This window comes from Cibotium barometz, chromosome 2 (genome assembly GCF_041138505.1).
Source record: "Cibotium barometz isolate CiBa-2024 chromosome 2, ASM4113850v1, whole genome shotgun sequence".
Classification (NCBI taxonomy): Eukaryota; Viridiplantae; Streptophyta; class Polypodiopsida; order Cyatheales; family Cibotiaceae; genus Cibotium; species Cibotium barometz.
Window position 1 is genome coordinate 8,113,045 of NC_141047.1, and position 21,247 is coordinate 8,134,291.

Consider the following 21,247-nt stretch of genomic DNA (forward strand, 5'->3'; position numbering starts at 1 on the left):
CAGCTATTTTTTTATCTTCTTGCAATATCATGCAGAGTCTAAAAGTTACCAGATCTACAACATAAGAAGCCATGTGTACCAGAAGAGAAGCATCCCTCTCCTTCACCATCAAATAAGGAAAAGTCTATCCATTGATTGACTCAGCAGGGGCAGCCAAATTTCCATGTTGCTTTTTTCATTCCCCCAAGAAAGGATCCTTCATTAGTCGTAGAAGATAAATGTCCGCAGAATGGCTGCCCTTAGAGGAAGACTACATCAGGGGAGGGGGGGAGGAAAAAGCCATATAGGGGACCTGTAGTGCCAAATCAGTCCATCACCCTCTCTAATGAGGAAAGGGTCTCACCCGACATGATGAAACAATGGGTGCGCAGATTGGAAGTGAAAAGCTTGGGGGTCCTCCACTACAACTGCAGGGCATCTAGGCCATCCCAGAGGCAATCTTGCTGAGTCTCCTCGGGAGCACTAAACCAGCTACATATAGGTCGCCCGCATGGGCGAGCTAGGTGCCAACCACGATGCTATGGTGTGCCAGAAGCCAAAGGAAGAGAGTGACCTTCCAAGGGCAAAAGCTGTCCCACAGCTTGTTACAATAATCTGCAAGACAATCATGGAGAATAACCCTTGGCCAGCCAATAAGCCACAGCTATCAAGTTACCATCTAGTGCTTGCAGGAGAATGCGCCAACCCAGACGGGTCTTGTACTTGAAGAAGGGGATGGCAGGGAAGGGTTGATATGCCACTGGCAGTCGTGGAAACCCTCACACACCTAGAGAAGTGAGGTCCACTCCTAGGGTAGTTCTCCTCTATGAGTTCTGCTCCTGGAAGTATCGTCCTTGGTCCCCCACCACGAAAGTAGAGGAGGGACCACAAGGCGTGGGGGTGGGTGGTTGCGTTGAATCCTCCTGAATGCCGAAAACGAAGACCACCAAAGGAACATCATGTTGCAAGAAGAAGGCTACCCAGACAAAATTGGGAGGCAGATCTGTGGAGGTATGCCACTCTAAGGGAATGGCAGAATCGATGTCAAGGCTGAGCCTGGTCCCTTTGAAGCAAGCAAGCCTCTAGGACGGGAAGGGTGCAGAAACCGAGCCAAGAATCCAAAGCAGGGATAGAACTGATGCCATGCGCCAAGGGATGGCCTGAGGGAAGCTGGATGAGTGCGCTCCACATAAGAGGCTGCTGAAGGTGCTCCTCCTTGCACTCAACAGGGGTGTGGAAGAGGGTTAGATGAAAGGCCTCCTAGGCTTGAAAGAGGATTGTTGGTAAAATAGGGGGATAGAAAGAAGTGTGGATTAAGCATGGTGATAAAGCATAAGATTAAGCTAATGATAATGATTAACACAAGTGAGAAGAGCTTGATTTACACAAGAAATTAGCACAATAGCCAAAAGAGTTGTACTCTCCATTAATTGTTGAAGTCTTTTATAGGCACAAAAATACATCAAAATAAACTCCCTGTGTGCGATATTAGTTGATCTTAAAACCTATGAACCCCGGCTCATTCCATTGTTGATGGATGATTATTTGCTATTTCTAACAAGGATGGCCAAAAAGTTATCCTCAAAAGAGGTGCGAAGTTTGTGGTGGCATAGGAGCCGTCAAAAATATCCATCTGATGTTGGGGGCCACGGGAGGGGGTGTGCAGGCGAGAAGAAATCTTTCCACGGTTCTCCTCTTGGCTGGTGACAATGGACAATCAGCTTGCCCAAAAGGGCTCTGCTCTGTGTAGCAAGCTCAATGATGCCTAACCCCCCTTTGTGGAGGGGTTGGACAATCACATGCAAAGCTGCCTTGTGGCAGCGCGCCCATCGCTGCTAGACCCATAGTTGCATTCCATACTCGTATCATCCGTTTGGTACTTTCAATACGTACAGTACCCTTTACCATGCTTTCCGTACCCGTACTTAAACAAAGATTTAAAGTGACTAGTCACTAATAACTACTAGTGAATACATGGTATGTCAGTTGATGTTGAGGAGCTCGAGCATCAACAATAGCATGGCGAGGAGGGTGACATAGTATGTGATGAGCAGGAGAAGATATAGAGACAGCTTCACAGAGAGCTTGAGGGCATTGATAGACGCGTCACTCGAGCTCTCACGACCACTTCTCTCACTTCTTCAACTCAGCAGAGTCACCCTTTCACCTCTAAAGGCATCAAGGTGTATACTCATGGTGCACATTCAAGAGGGAGAGCTGCGAGAGTGATCGGTAGAGGCGACCAGAGCACTAGATGCAGAGTCCTCTAGAGGAGAGACTGGACCCTCTACCATTGTCGAGGAGATGCTGGGTACTGAAGTACCAAGTGATGTGGTGGAGCAGGAGCCGCTATATGATTTTGATGGGAATCTTCTGATAGATGGAGACTACTCATCATCCTCATCTTCAAGCTTGGATGATGATGAGTGAGTGGTGACTCATGAGACTTGATTTATTAGCTAGTGGTCTTGTGGTGACTAGTCGCTGTTACTAGTTAGTGGTTAGCATATCAGTATTTACTTCAATAGTGACCACTGACTAGTCGATATTCAACTTAGCTGTTAGCTATTGGCGGCTAGCCTTGTACTTTTATGATTTATGATCAAACATGTATGATGTCATATTATTTTGTGATAGCTATATGGCTATTGGTGTTTGTACTAGGATTTCAGATTTAGCAAGACTTCATGTTGTATGCTCGCAGATCATTTGACATTTATAGAGCATAGATGTTTGAATTTCAATTGTTTTTAAGCAATTTTGTGTACCGGTGTTGCTAAAATATAAATGGTTTATAATATATTTTTTTATTATCATATATACATTATTTTAAAAAAGTGAACGTACTTAAAGTACTTATCCCAATGCGTACTTTATGTACTCGTGCGCATACCGTACCGTATGCAACCACTACGGCCAAACCACAAGAACTTGCGGATAAGCCTCTTAACCTAACCAATGCATGAGCAAGAAAAAAGCTATATACCACATAGAAGCCAACAAAACCTGGTTGTTTTGTTGGGAGGGGGGCTTGTGTGATGTCAATGTGCCCACCTGGCATCCAAGGTAGCGTGCCAAGGTGCCTATGCAAGCACATCTAGAATATGAATCATGGTTCAATAATTTATCTTCTATCACCTATCTTGGACAATTGCCAAGGTGGAACACTAAGCTGCCAATGCCCACCTGGCAGCTCTTAAACCTTGTTACGTTCACATGTTTTAAAGGCTAAAGATATATATATATATATATATACCTGGATGAATCCAGCAACATGCCCAAATTCACCTTTTAGGAATGTGCATGTTATATACTCAACTATCAACTCCATTATGCATAGTATGGACTAGATACTACGACATCCCCACTAACGTCATCAATGCCCAATAGTGGGTGTGCATTCTACAAGTTTTGCCAAGTATATAAAAGTTGAATCTAGCATTTTTTTGACCTATACACCCCTCCCCTTGTATGAAATGTTTATGAACGTTCCCAAGTTTGTATGAAACGTTTCAAAAACGTTTTTGAAATGCCTAGCAATTGTTATGAGCACGGTATCCTCTAAGACTGAGTGTTGCAAAGAGAAAAATATTGATGAAATTTTCCATTCGAGGTGGATTACTATTTAAGACTGGTGAGGTTTATGTGCCCAATGATATGGATGTTCAAACAAAGATATTATATGAGTGCCATGACACACCGATCCAAAAATCAGCCCGTCATGCCCCCCCCGCCGTTGGGAGCGTAGATGTCGAGGAGACCCACCCTGTCCTCCCCAATAGAAAGAACAACCCACCATGCTCAATCAACCACCTAGGTGAGGAGCTGGCTGCTAATGGAGATGCACACCCCTCCCTGGTTCCCTCAGGACCAGAAGGTGTGACTGCGGCCCGGGAGAAGCTTCGTGTAGTGCGTAGACCTGCGTACAGTCAAGTGATGCTCCTGAATCACGAGGGCATCCCCCCCCCCCCCCCCCCCCCCCGCCCCCCGCAGCTCCCAACAAATATGAGGGCTTGCTGAAATTCCTCGCGTACTATCCTCTTGCGGCCAATGCAGAAGGCGCCTCCAGACCGCGGACGCCCCAAGAGGTGATCTGCATGGCTATGGGGAGAGGTTACTGGTTCCTGGGGGCCTCTCCTTGGCTCGCGAGGATTTTGGGGATGGCTTGGAGGAGTAGTAGTCGCAATCCGTCTGAGGGTGCAAACACTCCAGGTGAGCCTGGATGGGGGTAGACAAGAAAGTCCACTGGATGCTCACACTAGCACGGGCCTCTCTGGGGTGGATCCTGTCACTATGAATGTATCTAAATATCCCCCTCTCGGCAGCAAAGCTGAGGTGAAAGAAAATGAACAGGTGGACCTCGTGGGCCCCAGCCGCAAAGCGTTCAAGCTCCATACTGCATGTCGACAAAGCCATTTCGATGGCCCCCAGGATCCTGAGATCACCCAAAGAGTGCGAGAAGCTGATGGCCTAGCTCATGTGGACACCCTCCACCTAGTTGCCATCCCACTCACTTGGGAACCACGTTCAAGGGGAAGGAGAATACGGCCACATCCACGTCAGTAAGTGAAGGGCGAGTGGTGCACCATGCAGATGCGGAGAGGCACCAGAGCCTCACAAATTAAAAGTTTTTAAAAAAATGCCTGGGGAATTTTGAGGCATATTTTGCTGGAACATTAAGAAATTTTAGCTTGACCCTGATGTTGACCTTAGGAGTACACGTGTAAGAATTGCACTATGTGTGTGACCTCCACTAGAGAATTGTCTTCCTCCGGGAGAAGGCATCTGAAAAAGTAGTAGACCACTGGGTGTCCCATGATGTGAGGGAGAGCACCCTCGGACCGGGTAGAGGGCAGAGACTGGCAAAGAGCAGATAATAGTCTCCATGCATTTAGAGTACTGCTGCCACAAAGCTCTGGTGGATCAAGCGCTGCTAGAGGGCGCCCCCCACACTGCTGTGAGAAGAGGCCAGAAGAAAGAAGGGGGGGTGGGAGACGACTCAAGAACCCGACCTAAGAACCCGACTTAAGGAGTGCCCAATCGCTGGAAGAAGAGCATGATACACTCCTTGGGGAGGCCCAGGAAACCTGAGACACCAGCAGAAGGTCAGAGTCCGGGGAGAAGCTGTGTCTCCACTGGGCGAGGTAAATCCGGGAGCCCCACACTGCTTGACGTCAGGACCTTTGTAGCCAAGGAGGGTAAGTCAAACTTGAGCCATATGTAGCCATTTCTGAGAAAGTGGACGTCTACGATACACCCTGGCTCACCAACGAGTACAGCTTGCAAGAGATCATGTCTCTGTCCACGGGCTGGCATAGGAGCCTCAAGTGAGGCCACAGCTGAGGCAAGAGTAGCTGGAGGTCTGCATGGGATAGGTAACAGCTGATGGTGGCCTTGGATGGGGTGGACAGCGGCTGCCATGCAGTCTTCCAACAGAGGAAATGTTAAAGGGAGCCACTGGCTCAGTTAGCATGGATGTGCGTGAAGCAGCTGTGGGATGAGGAAGGGGACAAAAAAAGGCAGAGGCAAACAGGAGGAAAAAGGGGGAAGGGGCCAGGTGGCGGGAAGGCAGAGGGTCCCTTGCCATGTCCAGCATGGATGCCATAAGAGAGAAATTCCATCTTCAAGAAGTATAATTGAGATCTTAGTAAAAACCACTGAAGTGCAAATTTACTGTAACCGAGTGATCGTACAAAGCCATGTACAGGAGCGAAGTAATCATTCCCTTGGGAAAAACCATTCTTTATTTCTATGTGCAACATTTTTAAGGCATGTAAATTAAGAAGGCTTCAAAGGACCAAAAGGTGCCTACTGCTCATGGTGCATCAAACACATTAATTTACTAGGTTACTCCTTGTCAGTAAAAAGCCTTACAGCTGCTAAAATCTGACCGTGCAGATGTTGCTTTACAATGTTTGTTCGACAAGTAAAAATGTCATTTTTAGAATAATTCATGAAAAATATGCTTCTACACAACATTTGAAGTGCTTAAAAAACTTTTCATAAAAACGTTTTAGTACAAAAGGTTTTGGTGACTACTGAAAGCATTTGGCATGGCTGATTTCACCTATAGAGATTGATTTGGATTGGGACCATAGACACACTCTATTACAGAACAATGTATGTTGAGGACTCCTCCCCTCCCAACTCTACACATCTTCAAACAACCCACCATCAGAGAGTTTTAGCCCTAAAGAGCAGCAGAACCCAACCCCCATCCCCCCAAAAAAGCATGAGGGAAGCGAAGTTAGTGCACTACAAAAAGCTTTCTTGCTATATTCTGGGGGGGGGGTGTCCCAGCGCTGGTGTACTGCATGCAATATGCAGTTCTCTCTCCCTTCTTCCACTCTTTGTTAGTGAGATTAACCACACTATACACAATCAGAAGAAACATTCATTAAATCGAAATGCTTCCGCACCTCCTTCACAGTGTAACAATCAAATTTTGCAATAAATTGCACATAAAGATAACAAAGGTCCACACCATACTGCTGGTCTATAAAGGATCAGGATATTACTTTCTGCATATATCTCCATGGACGGTACAATCTACTTTCCCCAACAAGATCCGGCCATCAGTTTCTGGATTATATCTGCAAAAGCATTTATTTGAAAAAAAAAAAAAGATGTGAAGGGAAGGAGGTAGTCTTTGGCCTTCTTTGTGCATTTTTCATGTTAAAAAGGCTACTACTGCAACAAGCGACTCAGGAAAGAGGAGTGACGCACCTTTCACTAATTGTTTTTGCAGCTTTCTCCCAAGAAGGTTTCTACAAAATGTAACAGAAAATATTTCAGTCCTCTGCAAAGAGCTCGAGCCAGTGATATAAACTAATTACAAACCAGATGTTTTGTCTTGATAAAACAGGTACACTGTGGGAATGAACCCAAAATGATGCAGAAATATAAGCCCAGGAAGGGGAATTGTAGTGGAAGAAATTACAGCATAAACTTGAACACAACATAAATTGTGAATTAATGCTGAAAAAAGCCAGATACAATAACCTTAACAAGTTTGTTGCAAAACTGCACACTAAGTCTGCAGTCCCCCCGCCACCTTCATGGGATCTTGGCCTTTCATCAGTGAGTGATTAGGAGAGGACTCGGGAGAGGAGAGCTGTGCAGCGGCACGACTTTCTTAACCTCCTCAGTAAGGCGGTTCCTTAACCTGGGTAACCTCCTCGATAAGGCAGTTCCTTACTTCATGAGCTAAACTCTCAATAAACGCTTTAGGTAAACTTTCCATTTCAATAGTTTTTATTTAATTGTAATTCTTGTTACACCCGTGGATTCCCTTCCCAGCCATCCAAGGGGTTCCGCTATAATCTGGGATGCATCTCAGCAAAATTACTACGCTCATGCCCTATGCCCAATGGAGCATGTTCCAACTGTCCTGCATGGAGACTTGCCAATGGGAGCTGTCCATACAAAGGGTTCTAGCACCCCCTCTCACATCTTGGTTGTGGGCCAACACCAACTCGCCTGAAGAGGTGCTTGAATTGATCCCAAGGCAATGCCTTTGTCAACAATTAGCTACATTGTCCTCCATGGTCAATACTCTAGGAAAACTTCATCTTTGAGGGTCTTCTCTGAAGCAAAATGGTATTGAATCTTCATGTGCTTCTGAGGCTCAAGCATGGAACACAAGATTTTTGACAATCGCCAAGCAACTTTAACTGTCACAGTGCGCACCTCTCCTCTTCTCGTCCTATTCACACCTCCCACCTGTGCTGTCTGCTCGCAACCTTCCGCCTCTATTGCACCTTCACTCTGCGCTTCATTACTGCTGCTCTAAAACGGCCCAGCTTCATCACTCGTATGGACCACCGTCAGTTGTACCTGCTGCTGCGAAGCTGCCTATCGTCATCAATTCGCCAGGAGATTTTCATCTATGCAAAAACTAATGGCAACAACAAAGCAAAAAATATTAGGGCTTTTCTAAAAATCAGAGAATTTAGCTCAATCCTGCAACAACATAAATTTGGGTATCTTATAAAAAATCTACATCATGGCCCTATAAGTACCAGCAATAGACGAGTTCTCTGGCACTGTTTTCTATACCTGGCAGACCAAAATGCAGCTTTTACTGATGCGTGAGGGAGTCTGGGAGATAGTCTCGAGCAACGAAGAAGATCCAAGAGACATTGTGCCAAAAAAGCACAAGATATGGCGACAACACAAGGAGCGAGCTATCGCCTTGATAGGCTTGAGCCTTTTAGATTCTTTGGTGCACCATATTGACTTCAAATCAACAGCAGAGGAAATCTGGGCAAAGCTGGAAAGCATCTTTGGTAACAAAATCACTCTCAAAAGTTTATTTAAAGCTCAAATTTTATGATCTCAAAATGCTTGAAAGTGACGAGTTAAGTGATCATTTGGCCAAGTTTGGGTCAATAGTCTAGCAATTAGTTAGCCTTAAATGTAAGCTAGAAGATGAAGACAAAGTGGATATGCTCATCAAGAGCATGTGAGGAATAACACAGTTTGAATAAACCATGGAGATCCTCCGTGTAGCAACACCAAAGATTGAAGATCTAGTTGCCTTGCTCCTCTAGAAGGATAGAAAAATCAAAGAAGACAAGCAAGCCAACCGCACACCTATCACAAAGCCTTAGTGGGAGCACAGAATTGGAAAAATAACAAGAAGATACAGTGGAGGTAGTGCAAGAGGATGGGGCGCAAGGAGTCCAACTGCTTCAAGAACTTGGAGAAAGAGCAAGCCAAGCACCATGCTAACCCTGTTGCAAAGGACTAGGAGGAACCAACTGAAGAGGAGAAAGTCGAAGAAATCTATGCAACAACAGCCCAGGTCTCCCTTGACAAGGTAGACCAAGAGTGGGATTTTAGTTCTTTACCCTATGTCTTAGTCAATAAGGGTTCTTTGCCCCGAGAAGTCCCCCGAAAACCTGATTGTATCTATGTTCTTTTATGTGCCTTGATTTATTAAAGGCTTCATGGTTCCCTTTGTAGAAAAAATGAAAGCAAGAGCAAAACTAGAAATGAAACAAAAACAAATGAAAGACAAAGAGTTACCTTGAGATGAGTGTAGACAAGACACAAGATTGATGCTTTCATTGATGTGACACCTACAATATATAGGTGAGAAGTACAAGATTGAGTAGACTGACTTATGGGATAAATGTAGAGGTGCCACATGGCACTAGACTCAAGACACAAAGACTCAACTTAGACTAGAGAAATAGTACACCTAGTGTGCACTTATTTCCAACACCCTCCTTAAGTGGACACTAGGAGGAAGACAAAAGGACAAGACTATGACATGACAAAAGATAAGACCAAGACAGAGAGACTAGACAAGGATTGAGAGACAAGCTAGAAGACAAGATGGACAATACTAGAAGACAGATATAAAGACTGATAGACTGAGAGACAAGACATGAGAGAAAAAAAAATCCTGAGACACCCCTCCTCAAGTGATATCCTCATATGGGTCCACAAGGATAGGGACAAGATGGATCTTAAAACAAGACACAGTCAGACAGATAGACAGACAACAGATAGACAGACAGACAAGACTATGGGTCCACAAGGATAGGGACAAGATGGATCTTAAAACAAGACACAGTCAGACAGATAGACAGACAACAGATAGACAGACAGACAAGACTAGATAGACAGAAGACTGACTGTAGACAAACAGATGGACCTTGAAGACATCCCCTCCTCAAGGGCAATCTCTGCCTCTTGGGTAGGGACAAGAGAGGTCAAAAAGCATAATGAGTAAGACACTAGAACCCCTTGACCTACATCATCGGTGGTCAAAGTGGTAGACAAGAAAGGTGAAGTAATCAGAAAGCCCATTCCTCATCATGTGAGGAATGAACAGCAAGATCTGCTCATGTAGATGCTGCAGCAACATTGGCTGAGGTAGATGCAGGGGCTGATGTAGAGGTTTTAGAGTAGCAGTCCTTCTCCCGGTGATTATCACCGCCACAAATGGTGCATGGATGAGCCTTGAAGCAGTCCTTCTCCAAATGATTAGTTTTTCCACAATGGGTGCAAGGCTTTCTTACCTTAGAGCCTCCTTTCTTTGCTAAAAAAGCAGTGTCAGTTACCTTTTGTTGTTTTGTTCTTTCCTCTTCTTGGAGAGCATTGATGATACCTTCAAGAGTAGGATTATTGTGATACTTGAAGGTAGTGACAAGAGTAGCATAGGTTTCAGGTAAGCTTTTGAGAAGCACAGCAATAGCAATATCTTCGGAGATGGGGGACTTCCCTGAAGCAAGCTGAACCATAAGACTGCGAAAATAATTGACATGAGAGGCTATAGTAGCTCCCTCCTGCATATATAGATCAAAGAATGAGATCATAAGTGCAATCTTAGAGTTTTTAGAACAAGGTCCAAAAAGGGTATCCAAAGTGATCCATGCTCGAGAAGCAGACTGTATGTCGGAGATGTGATGAATGTAATCATCGCCAAGACCGAGCAGGATGATAGCATAGGCTTTGTCATTCTTGGCAGTGGGAGCATAAGTGATAACTTGCTCAATGTCTGAATCTTCGGGAGCAGCATGGTGAACAACGTCCCAAAGACCTTCTTTCATAAGATGGCACTTGATTTTGATTTGCCAAGTATGAAAGTTGGAGCCATTGAATTTGTCGATAGACATGAGAGAATGAGTAGAAGAGGCCATGTGGGAAGGTCTTACCTCTTGCTAAAATGCAAGGGCAGTGTCTATTCCCTTACAAGATTGCAGAAATGAATGAAAAAGAGAACCAAACTGTTTTTAGAAGCCGGCTCTCTCACCACTTGTCAAGGCCATAGCATGTGACAGCCTATCGAAGCATGAGGAACTAGCAGTTTGCAGATATGAGGAAAGGACTGACCAGCAAACTGAAGGAGACAATGTAGCATGTACCTTGTAGATTCTTCAAGAGGAGAGGGAGACCGACAGTAGCTGCAGGTATGGAGTGATGCGCAGCCTGTAGAGGGTGAAGCGCAGGCAGCAGCAACTGTAAACAGGTCAACGCAGGCAGCAAAAACTGGCGGGCAGATTCCTGAGTGGAATGGCGGGCAGATTCCTGAGTGGAATGGCGCAGATCTGGGGCAGGAAATAGGCGGCCAGAACTTGAGCACGATGGAGAGGATAACGAGCGACGAGGCAAGGTAGAAGAGAATCAAGGCAGCATCAAGCTGGAAATGAACTAGGAAAGGCTGGCTCTGATACCATGTAGAAAAAATGAAAGCAAGAGCAAAACTAGAAATGAAACAAAAACAAATGAAAGACAAAGAGTTACCTTGAGATGAGTGTAGACAAGACACAAGATTGATGCTTTCATTGATGTGACACCTACAATATATAGGTGAGAAGTACAAGATTGAGTAGACTGACTTATGGGATAAATGTAGAGGTGCCACATGGCACTAGACTCAAGACACAAAGACTCAACTTAGACTAGAGAAATAGTACACCTAGTGTGCACTTATTTCCAACACCCTTACCCCTGTTAGGAGCCAAGGGGTGACTAATTGCTTGCCTCGCTACCTCGGCCTTACCCTAATATGAGAGACTACACGAGGTGTAGATGGTGAGTCTAGCTCTTAGGTAGGGTGGATGGGGTAGGTGGTAGCATCTTCTTTGCGTCGAGGTGTCACCACCTTCGCTCCAAAGGGAGGCTTGTTGGGATAAATCGAAGCTTATATGTGTGTGACAGGGCGTGAACAACCCGTTAAAAGGCCGGTGGTGTGTATGTGTGTTTGAATGTAAACCACCTCTTAGAGGGTGGATGAGTTGTAACTATTTGGCCCTCCGAGCTCTTTTCACATGATGGAACTCATGCTCGGACACATGAACAAGTTGATGGATACATGGGAACAGGGTTCCTAAAGCTAGCATTGGAAAAAGCACCAGACTTAGTCAAAGAGCAAGAAAAAGAAAAAAGTCAAACTATGTTGACCAAAAGCTGAGGGCACCATTGGAAAGAGGACATCGAACTGTACCAAAAAGTTAAAAGTAGCTCCAAGGCCCTAAGCTAGAAAAGCAAAACAAGAACTTTTGACTAAAGTTGAGTAATATTTTACTATTAAAAAGACCCAAAGCAAAGTAAAAAGCAAAAGCATCACTTTTTGGCAAAAAGCAAGGCTTCCCCAAGTATAAAAGAAGCATGAGCCTCTCTTGAGCATCAAGTTGAAGAAGAACCTCTTCATCACGTTGCCATCTTCGTTGAAGCGTGGAGATCATCTTCTCCATCATCATCTATGAACCACAAATCATGGAGCTTTTCATCGCGACCCGCTGATTCAGAGTGCCTCCGTCAATTGCAGTGCCACGTCATTATCTGTCCTTATAACTATACAGATCCGTACAGCCATACGGAATTGTATGGACAGAAAATTTAAAAACCCTAAAAATTTAAGAAACCCTAAAACTGCTCCAAAAACCCTAAAACTGTTTTTTGGAGGTTTTTATCACCTGAAAACCATTAAAACATGTTTTATATCAGTTTTCTTGCCAGAAAGAGATTTTCCATGGTTTTCTTCATCGACAATGCTGTAGGAGTTGTGGAGATTACTCATGGGATGTGGACATGGAGCTTAGATTTGGATTGGAACTAAAACTTGGATTGGAACTTGGACTTGGATTTGATCTAGACTTAGATTTGGATCTGGACTTGGATTTGGATTTGCATTTATTGGACTTGGGTTCATTGGATTTGATCTAGACTTAGATTTGGATCTGGACTTGGATTTGGATTTGCATTTATTGGACTTGGATTCATTGGATTTGGATATTGGATCTAGTGCTAGCCCGGTGAGAGATACTTGTGGGTCATCCTTGTGGTGTGCTCGGCATCTGAGATCTCGTTCCTTGACATCGACATTGACTTGGATATCCTACGTCAACATATCTATTTGTTTTGTATTCATTGATTGTATTGATCTTGGCCAACGTGCCCATGGATAATTCCTGAATAAATTCTTGAAAGGGGGCGGGGCCTGTTTCCCGCTCAATGTGGTGTATTGTGCAAAGATCTCTATTCCCTTCTCTCTCTCTCTCTCTCTCTCTCTCTCTCTCTATATATATATATATATATATATATATATATATCTTTATCTCTTGGACACATGGTTGAGTCTGTCTCACTGCACGTCTTACTGGGCTTATAGTGGTAGCAGAGCAGGATTTCTCTTGAAGAAACTTTCTTGGGGTAACAGAGCCTTACGTGCCTTTAATGCATTTAGTGTGGATGTTATGGTGTGTGCTATGGTCATCTCATGCACTTGTGCTTTGAGCATGCTAATGATAGTGTTTAATGCATCTTTCTTTTGCTTTTGATACTTACGCACATGTATTTTTTCATGATAAGTTTCCCAAGAATTTAACCTTTCTCCAATGAACTTCCCAATGATATTTGTCATGCTTGATGCTATGTGAGAAGGTCTTACCATGAACTTTGTCTAACTTCAATGGCAGTGTCTAGTCTCTTACAACTTGCAGTTCAATGATTTGGAACAAGCTAATTTCATGCAATGATGATTTCAAGTTGATAAAGATTATTTAGTTGCAAACATGCACTAAAAATGAATTGAATGCAATGAAAAACCACTCAAGCTAAGCAATGCAAATGGATGTGATGAAGTTGGATGCAAGAGAGATCAATGGATTTACACCCTATTTTTCCAATTTTGAATTTTGGTTGGCCCAATTTTTGCTAATACTACACTAATGACATTGATTAGTACTTAATCACAATGATTAAGAGAGCTGAAATTTGGAGCCTTCAATTGAGCATGAGAGAGCAAGCATTGAAGGGGCTTTTTGCTTTAGCTCTTTGCCCTTGATGAGAAGATAAGGAACACAAAGAAAATCCAGCTCAAAAACTCAAAAATTTCCATACTCTAAAAATTTAAGGCGATTGGTCTTTTGGTCGTACAAGCCAATTTACTTAACCATTTAGTATAAGATTTGATTTGTAGATGCCTTAGGGTATGTGAAAGACACATCTAGTAGGGCTTGGCCGATTGTGAAGCGTACATGGAGAATAAGCAAAAAGACCAATTCGCGAAAGTGTGCCGAATTTGGCCAGATTAGAATGAAATCAACGAAACCCTCCCAACTGTGGTTTAGCCTAGGATTGAGCAACACTCTCCTAAGAGGATTTGGCTAATGATTGAGAAGACAAGCAATGCCAAGCACTTGAAGTTTGGGCCACAAAGAGGAAGAATGGGATAACATGAGATTAAGTATCCTAATGATGTGATTAGTGAAGAATAATGCTAGAGAGATGCTAACGAGAGGCTCAAGAGGAAGAGGAGTGACTCTTATACCATGTTGAAATCCATGGATATCATGTGCATGAGCAAGGTGATTAACATTAATCCTATACTAATTAAACATGATTAGAGTGAATTAATCTAAGGTGGGTGTAATCTAAGCTTACTTATGATGATAAGCGTGTGCAATAGACTCAAGCACAATTAGGTTACAAGATTATGACTTATACTCATAAAGAGTCTTGAGATGTGTATAAGTGATATATGATTTCATTGCTTGAAATGACCCCCTTTTATATAAGGAGGTACACCCTTGGGCTTGTATAACAATGTGGGATAAATCCCTTTGCTCATGTGGCTACATGCTATTCTTTGCACTTTCTTGGCTACTCATCTCACTCCCTATCTCTTCCTTGTGCTCTATGGCACAAGTGATATATGATTTCATTGCTTGAACTGACCCCCTTTTATATAAGGAGGTACACCCTTGGGCTTGTACAACAATGTGGGATAAATCCCTTTGCTCATGTGGCTACATGCTATTCTTTGCACTTTCTTGGCTACTCACCTCACTCCCTACCTCTTCCTTGTGCTCCATGGCACCACACTTCTCAACAAACCAGGGTCGTTGATCCATTACTCGTGAGACCACAGCCATGGCATCAGATAAGTACCGTGACTTTTAACAGTTCAGACAGTTTCTTCAAGATAAATCTTGGAAAGCCAGGAAGGAAAAAGGACCAAAGAAGGGCTCGAAACGTTTGAAGCCTAAGGAGTTGAAGCTGCTAAAGCCTATCTTCCGGCCAAAGGAGTCACCATTGCACAAGGATCTAGAGCTACCCGCTCTATTTCTCATGGAGGAGACAAGAAAGCTACTTCTAGGCCTGCTCTCTCAGATGCAGTTTCCTCAGGACAGGTAAGGGAAAGGAAGGCAAAGAAGCCAGAGAGATCGAAAGATCATCAGATTGACATCATACCAGGAAGTTCGACAAATGGTTTGTAGTGGTGCTTAATCCATTGCATGTTTCGACAAGTAAAGCCATGGAATCTTTGTGGACCAAAGATGAAACCGAACCCTTTTGAAGCATAGAGACTTTATGCTAGCAAAGGACCAGTGTTGATTATTCTAGACCTTTTTGTGGTTGAGCATGATGAGATTGCATTGGAGCAGTCTTGAACCAAGCAGGCCATCTTGTGGCCTATGAATGTCAATGACAACAAGGAAGCAGATACATTATCTCGCAGACCCCTGAGCTATGTGGTTTCTATGGGTTACCATATGGATTTCACTTTGATGAAGAATCCTTATGCTACCAAAGAGGATTTCAAAGATGTTTTGGAACAGATTGCAGGTTAGAGATTTGGTAACTTTCTATATCATCAAGTAGGGTTTTCTTATGATGCAAGCCCAGGTTATGTGTGACACAAGGAATTGAGACCAAGGTAATGGAAGAGTGCCACATGATACTGAGAAGATCAACAGTGTATGCTATTGGTTGGACCGTTCAGATCACTCAAGGATATATAATGCCTTCCATGACAGTCTATGGAAACCATGTACAGGGTTACCCCCAGAGGAGCCTATATTGAAGGATCCACCAAGGGTGGAAGAGCCATAACAGATTGTGTTTCATTCTATGAGAAAAAGAGAAAAGATGTGGTCAAAAAGTTTCTCTTGGAAATGAATGCCAGAGAAGTACTTCAAGGACTATCCAGATATACTTCGAGTTTATGAGGAAGTGGTTGGTTCAGATATATTGAAGTTCAAGTATATCGACGTCTTGCGATCAAGACAGATTCAAGAGGGAGGGATTGTACCTCTAGCTTTCTTCATTGTATATATATATTGGACGGCAACGATGTCCGAACGAGATTTGTATTTGGGTGGCAACGATGCCAGATGACCAATTGGACAGCAATGATGCCAGAATGAGATTTGTATATGGGAGGCAACAATGCCAGATGACCCATTGGATGGCAACGATGCCAGATATTTTGGACTTCGCAGTCGGGCCGTCATTGTGACCAAATGGCCCAGATGACTGTATTGGATTTCACAGTCGGGCCGTCATTGCGACCAAATAGCCCAAATAACTGTATTGGATTTCGTAATCGGGCGGTCATTGCGACCAAATGGCCCAGATGACTGTATTGGACTTCGCAATCAGGCAATCATTGCAACCAGATAGCCCACATGACTGTATTGGATCTCATAGTCGGACGATCAATGCGACCAGATGGCCTAGATGACTATGGAAGAATTCTCGAGCGGTCCTAATGACCAGACAGCCTTGAGCGACAGTCTGAGCGGTTTCCCTAGGGAACCAGATGGCTCAGCACAGTTTCGATGAAACCAGACAGGACAATCCATGAACAAGAGGATCATTACTTGTGCATTGCATACTAATAAATGTTTGAATTTCTTTGACTTTGTGTGCTATTTTTGATGTGTGGACAATGCTTGGATTTATTGCATGTGATAGTCCACTGGGCTCCAGACTACCTGGCCAGTACCTGGAATACCCAGTAGACACAAATGAAGCACACTTGTTTTGTTCACTAGCTTGTGTCTAGTTTTTATAGAAGGTAAATATGCATTTATTATATCTAACACGTGTGATCGGCTATGAAGAACAAGAACCATCAAGAACAAGGACATCGGTCAAAGAAAAGGCAAAAAGATGTTGCCAGATAAGCAGAAGGCACCACATATATGAGGAAAGACCAGATGCACAAGGGCACCGGATGGGGATAGTACCACGATCATATGGAATATTTGTATCCCATAGTCGAGGACAATTGTGATATAAGAGAGAGGGAATGTAACTATTTGGCCCTCCGAGCTCTTTTCACACGATGGAACTCATGCCCGGACACATGGACAGGTTGATGGATACATGGGAGCAAGGTTCCTAAAGCTGGCATTGGAAAAAGCACCAAACTTAGTCAAAAAGCAAGAAAAAACAAAAAGTCAAACTATGTTGACCAAAAGTTGAGGGCACCATTGGAAAGAGGACATTGAACTGGACCAAAAAGCTAAAAGCCGTTTTTTCAAAAAGCAGCTCCAAGGCCAAAAAGCAAGGCCCTGAAGCTAGAAAAGCTAACAAGAACTTTTGACTAAAGTTGAGTAATATTTTACTATTGAAAAGACCCAAAGTAAAGTAAAAGGCAAAAGCAAAGCAAAAGCATCACTTTTTGGCAAAAAGCAAGGCTTCTCCAAGTATAAAAGAAGCATAAGCCTCTCTAGAGCATCAAGTTGAAGAAGAACCTCTTCATCGCGTTGCCATCTTCGTTGAAGAGTGGAGATCATCTTCTCCATCATCATCTATGAACCAAATCAAGGAGTTTTTCATTGCAACCCGCCAATTCAGAGTGCCTCCATCAACTACAGTGCCACGTCATCATTTGTCCGTACGACTGTACAACTCCGTACAGCCATACGGGACTGTACGGACTAAAAATTTCAGAAACCCTAAAAATTTAAGCAACCCTAAAACTGCTTTTTGGAGGTTTTCATTGCCTGAAAACTATTAACACATGGTTGAGTCTGTCTCACTACACGCCCCGCTGGGCTTACATAAGCATGCATTAAATAAGGGTCAAATGGTTGGTGTGAGAAAGGCATACATAACAAGGACTTGTACTTCATTTTTATTATCAATCAAATTAGTAGGCTCTCTGTCCCTCCTCTCTCAACAATCCTCTCTCCCTCTCCTCGTCATCTTCACCATGGTCATCTACCACCCACCGTAACCTTCTCTAAGACCTTTAATAATAAGTGTGCTTTTTCTTCTTTATTATTGGCCAAGGCCATATATAAGTGAGTTATTGACACATCCCCAATAAAGAAGACTATACCTCTACAAGTGGACTCCAATGGTATTGCACACTACGGTTTGGACATAAGAGTATGGTCAAGGTGTTGGTCTAGCCTCATAGCTCATCAATGCTTCCAAAGGACCTCCAGTTTCCTTAGTCTAACTTGCTACTGCATTTGATAAACTTTGACAAGTTGATGCATTGTACCATCGTCTGCCTAGTTGTTTTTTTTCCTTGGGAAAAGTTCCTTCTATTAGTTAACAAAAACCAGCCACGAAGGGCTAAATACAACCACAAGGGGCTAGATACAAACCCGCCTCCATGTACCGGGTGAGAATCAAAGAACAAGAGGTGGAGAAAGATGCATGTCTCCTCTGGCTGGCCGCTCTATGAGGAGAAGGCTACCTTATACACAAGGAGGGGGAGGGAATAACCACACGTGGTTTGTAGTGCCAAGTGGGCTCACCACCTGTATCTGTGAGAAAAGGGCCACGTCACCAAAGCCTAGTATTATTAAACTTGTGTTTAGCTTAAGCGATAACCATGATTGGAGCAAAGGTGCTTGCGCGCCGATTTCTCACATAAAATCTTGAGAAAATTTGAAAATAAACAAAGACAGAGAGTAGAGAGAGAAGACACCACACTAGGGGTCGGAATACCCGCCCCCCCCCCCTCCCCGCCTTTTCCGAGTTATATTAGATAAAAACCCTTGGAGGAGTCTTAAGTACAAGTTCTTAGAGCTAGAGAGCCCTCTTGTCTTTTTACATGTCTCAACAATGAGAGAACAACTGAATTTACAGTTCTTGCCCAAAAGAACTTGAGAAAAACGATTTAAAACTCATTCATAGCCCAAAAAAGCATCTTTTTAATAATAAAAACTCTTCTCTTTTTAGTATTTAAAAAGATTTTAATCTTTTTCTTTCCAAAAGCTAGTCGCATCATTGAAAGCCTGTAAGGTGGCCTTGCACTGCTATCTTGCACGTGGTAGTGCCACGTCATCAATGCCACATCACTTTCTTTTTCCTCCCGAAGCTTTTTTTTCCAAAGCTTTTTTTTGTCCGTTGTGTTGCATTTTTTTTTTCTGGGAAAAAGATCCTTCTACTAGTTAACAAAAACCAACCACGAAGAGCTAAATACAACCACGAAGGGCTAGTTACAAACTCGCCTCCATGTATGGGGCGAGGATCAAAGAATCAAGACGTGGAGAAAGATGCACTTCTCCTCCGGCTGGCTGCTCTATGAGGAGAAGGCTATCTCATAAGGGGGAGGGAAGGGGGAGCGGGAGGGGGAGGAAATAACCACACGTGGTCTGTAGTGCCGAGTGGGCTCACCATCTCTATCTGTGAGAAAAGGGTCAAGCCGCCAGAGCCTCAAGAAGGCTTCCCACCGCTTCCGCATGTAGTCAGAGCCACCCTGGAACTTCCCCCAATGGCCGCGGAGGGTATGAACGATGTCGAGCCAAATGCTCCTGATGGAATCCGCATGCGGAGTGTGGGTGCCTTCGATGGCTTGGCTGCATCGAGCTCTCCAAATGTGCCAAGCTGCAATGCTGCCACAAATCTCCCATCTCTGGCACGAACCCGGAGTCCAATGATCAGTAGATGGGGCTAGGACTGGTGCTGCCGAAATGCGAAGGTGACAGACTTGAAGAGCTAGGTCCCCTCCTTCCTCCTCATAAGCCATGACAAACTCAGCCTCAGTGACCCAAGCGACAATGCCCCAGGAAATGATACGAGTCAAGGTCCTGTCCATCGCAAAGATGTGGAGAATCCGCTCCCAAACTTGTTGAGCCTTCGGGCAATCCCAAAGACAATGTCAATGAGACTCCTGAGGGTGACCGCACCTCTGACAAGCTCCTAGTTGACCGCCAATGGCCAACCACGTGCCACGTGCCAACTGCCAAACTCCTATGTGCAAGGAGCCAAAGAAAGAGGGTGATCTTTCAAGCCCGAAAACTGTCCCAAAGCCTCTTCCAAAAATCTGAGAGAAACCGCTAAGTGAGGCCCTATGACTGCTAGTGTGCTGTTATTGCCAAGGTGCCCTCGACCTCGGGCATCTGGATCCTATGGCCTAGCCGTGCAATGTATGCGAAGAATGGGGTACCGAGTGTCTCCTCCCTGTAAGTAGGATCAAGCCAAGTCCACTCCCCGAGTCTCGTTGGAGGCACGTGAGGGGCCGGCTTTCCCAAATCCATGAACGCTAGTCTCTCCTTGGCCACCTTGGCCAGCGGGGGGTCAATGTGCCATTCATGTGCCAGAAATCCGATCATCCTCACCCTCTGTAACTGAAGTCATCCGAAGGAGGCTCTGATCTCTCTAATCTACCATGGGGTCCAATCGAAAAAGTGAGCAAAGCACAACTCTCATCCACGACATGAACTGCCAAGAGAATATCATGCCTAAAAACACGCCTAGCCACTGCGCGGGGGGGCGGGGGGGGGGGGGGGGGGGGATAGGGGCCAACCACTCCTGAGAAATAGCAGAGTCCATGTCGAGGTTGGGTCTGTCCCTAGCCCGGATCCCCCACCTAGGCCTCTCTCCTGAGCCTCAGGGGGAAGTTGTCTGAATGCAAGCCAATCTCCAAGGGATCTCGCAGGTCCTATGCTCAATGCTCCCTAGGATACATGCGACCGGGCCCCCATCACGCGGCCTGGGAAAATGGATCAAGGGGTTCCAGATCAAGGGCTGCTGAGAAGACGCTCCTCTGAGGCTACCGAAACTGACTACTGGAGGCCCACCCGAAGGTGATCCCAAGCTCGGAGTAGGCTAACAACAAATCTATTCTCAAAAACTGGGCTAAAGTCGCGGGCCCGCGTCTCTGTGAAGATCCATATGGTGCTATGCGGCCAAGGGGCCCCCAGGCTCGGAATACGGGCTGAGATCCGGGCCAAGAGAAAGTTCTTCCAAGGCTCACCACCTGGGAGAAGTCCTCTAACGATCAACTTGCCTAGCAGGGCATGGCTCTGAATGGTAGGGTCAATGATGCCTAGGCCCCCTCGGTGTCACGGCTGAATAATCACTCTCCAAGCCACCTTGGCTCGGGCAGGCCTCCCATCGCTGTCGGCCCACAAAAAGCTGTGGACCAATCGTTGTACTTGACCAATGCATGCTCGGGAGAATGCCCAACAAGAAGTAATGTACCACATGGTGGCAAGAAGGACCTGGTTCGCCACCGCCACTTGGCCGACTTAAGAAAGCCTCATAGAACTCCAATGCT

General features: G+C 44.6%; 1 protein-coding gene across 1 annotated transcript in view; it reads right to left on the minus strand.

Annotated features, from left to right (window-relative positions):
• LOC147640607 (protein disulfide isomerase-like 5-4) overlaps window positions 1-21,247 on the minus strand; it is a 71,397-nt gene that overhangs the window by 19,291 nt on the left and 30,859 nt on the right. Inside the window, exons 7-8 of the mRNA XM_086813502.1 lie at window positions 6,706-6,746; window positions 6,498-6,572 (exon numbers count right to left, since the gene is read on the minus strand). Of these exons, the coding sequence (XP_086669628.1) occupies window positions 6,498-6,572; window positions 6,706-6,746 (116 nt within the window). The remainder of the gene's footprint in view (window positions 1-6,497; window positions 6,573-6,705; window positions 6,747-21,247) is intronic.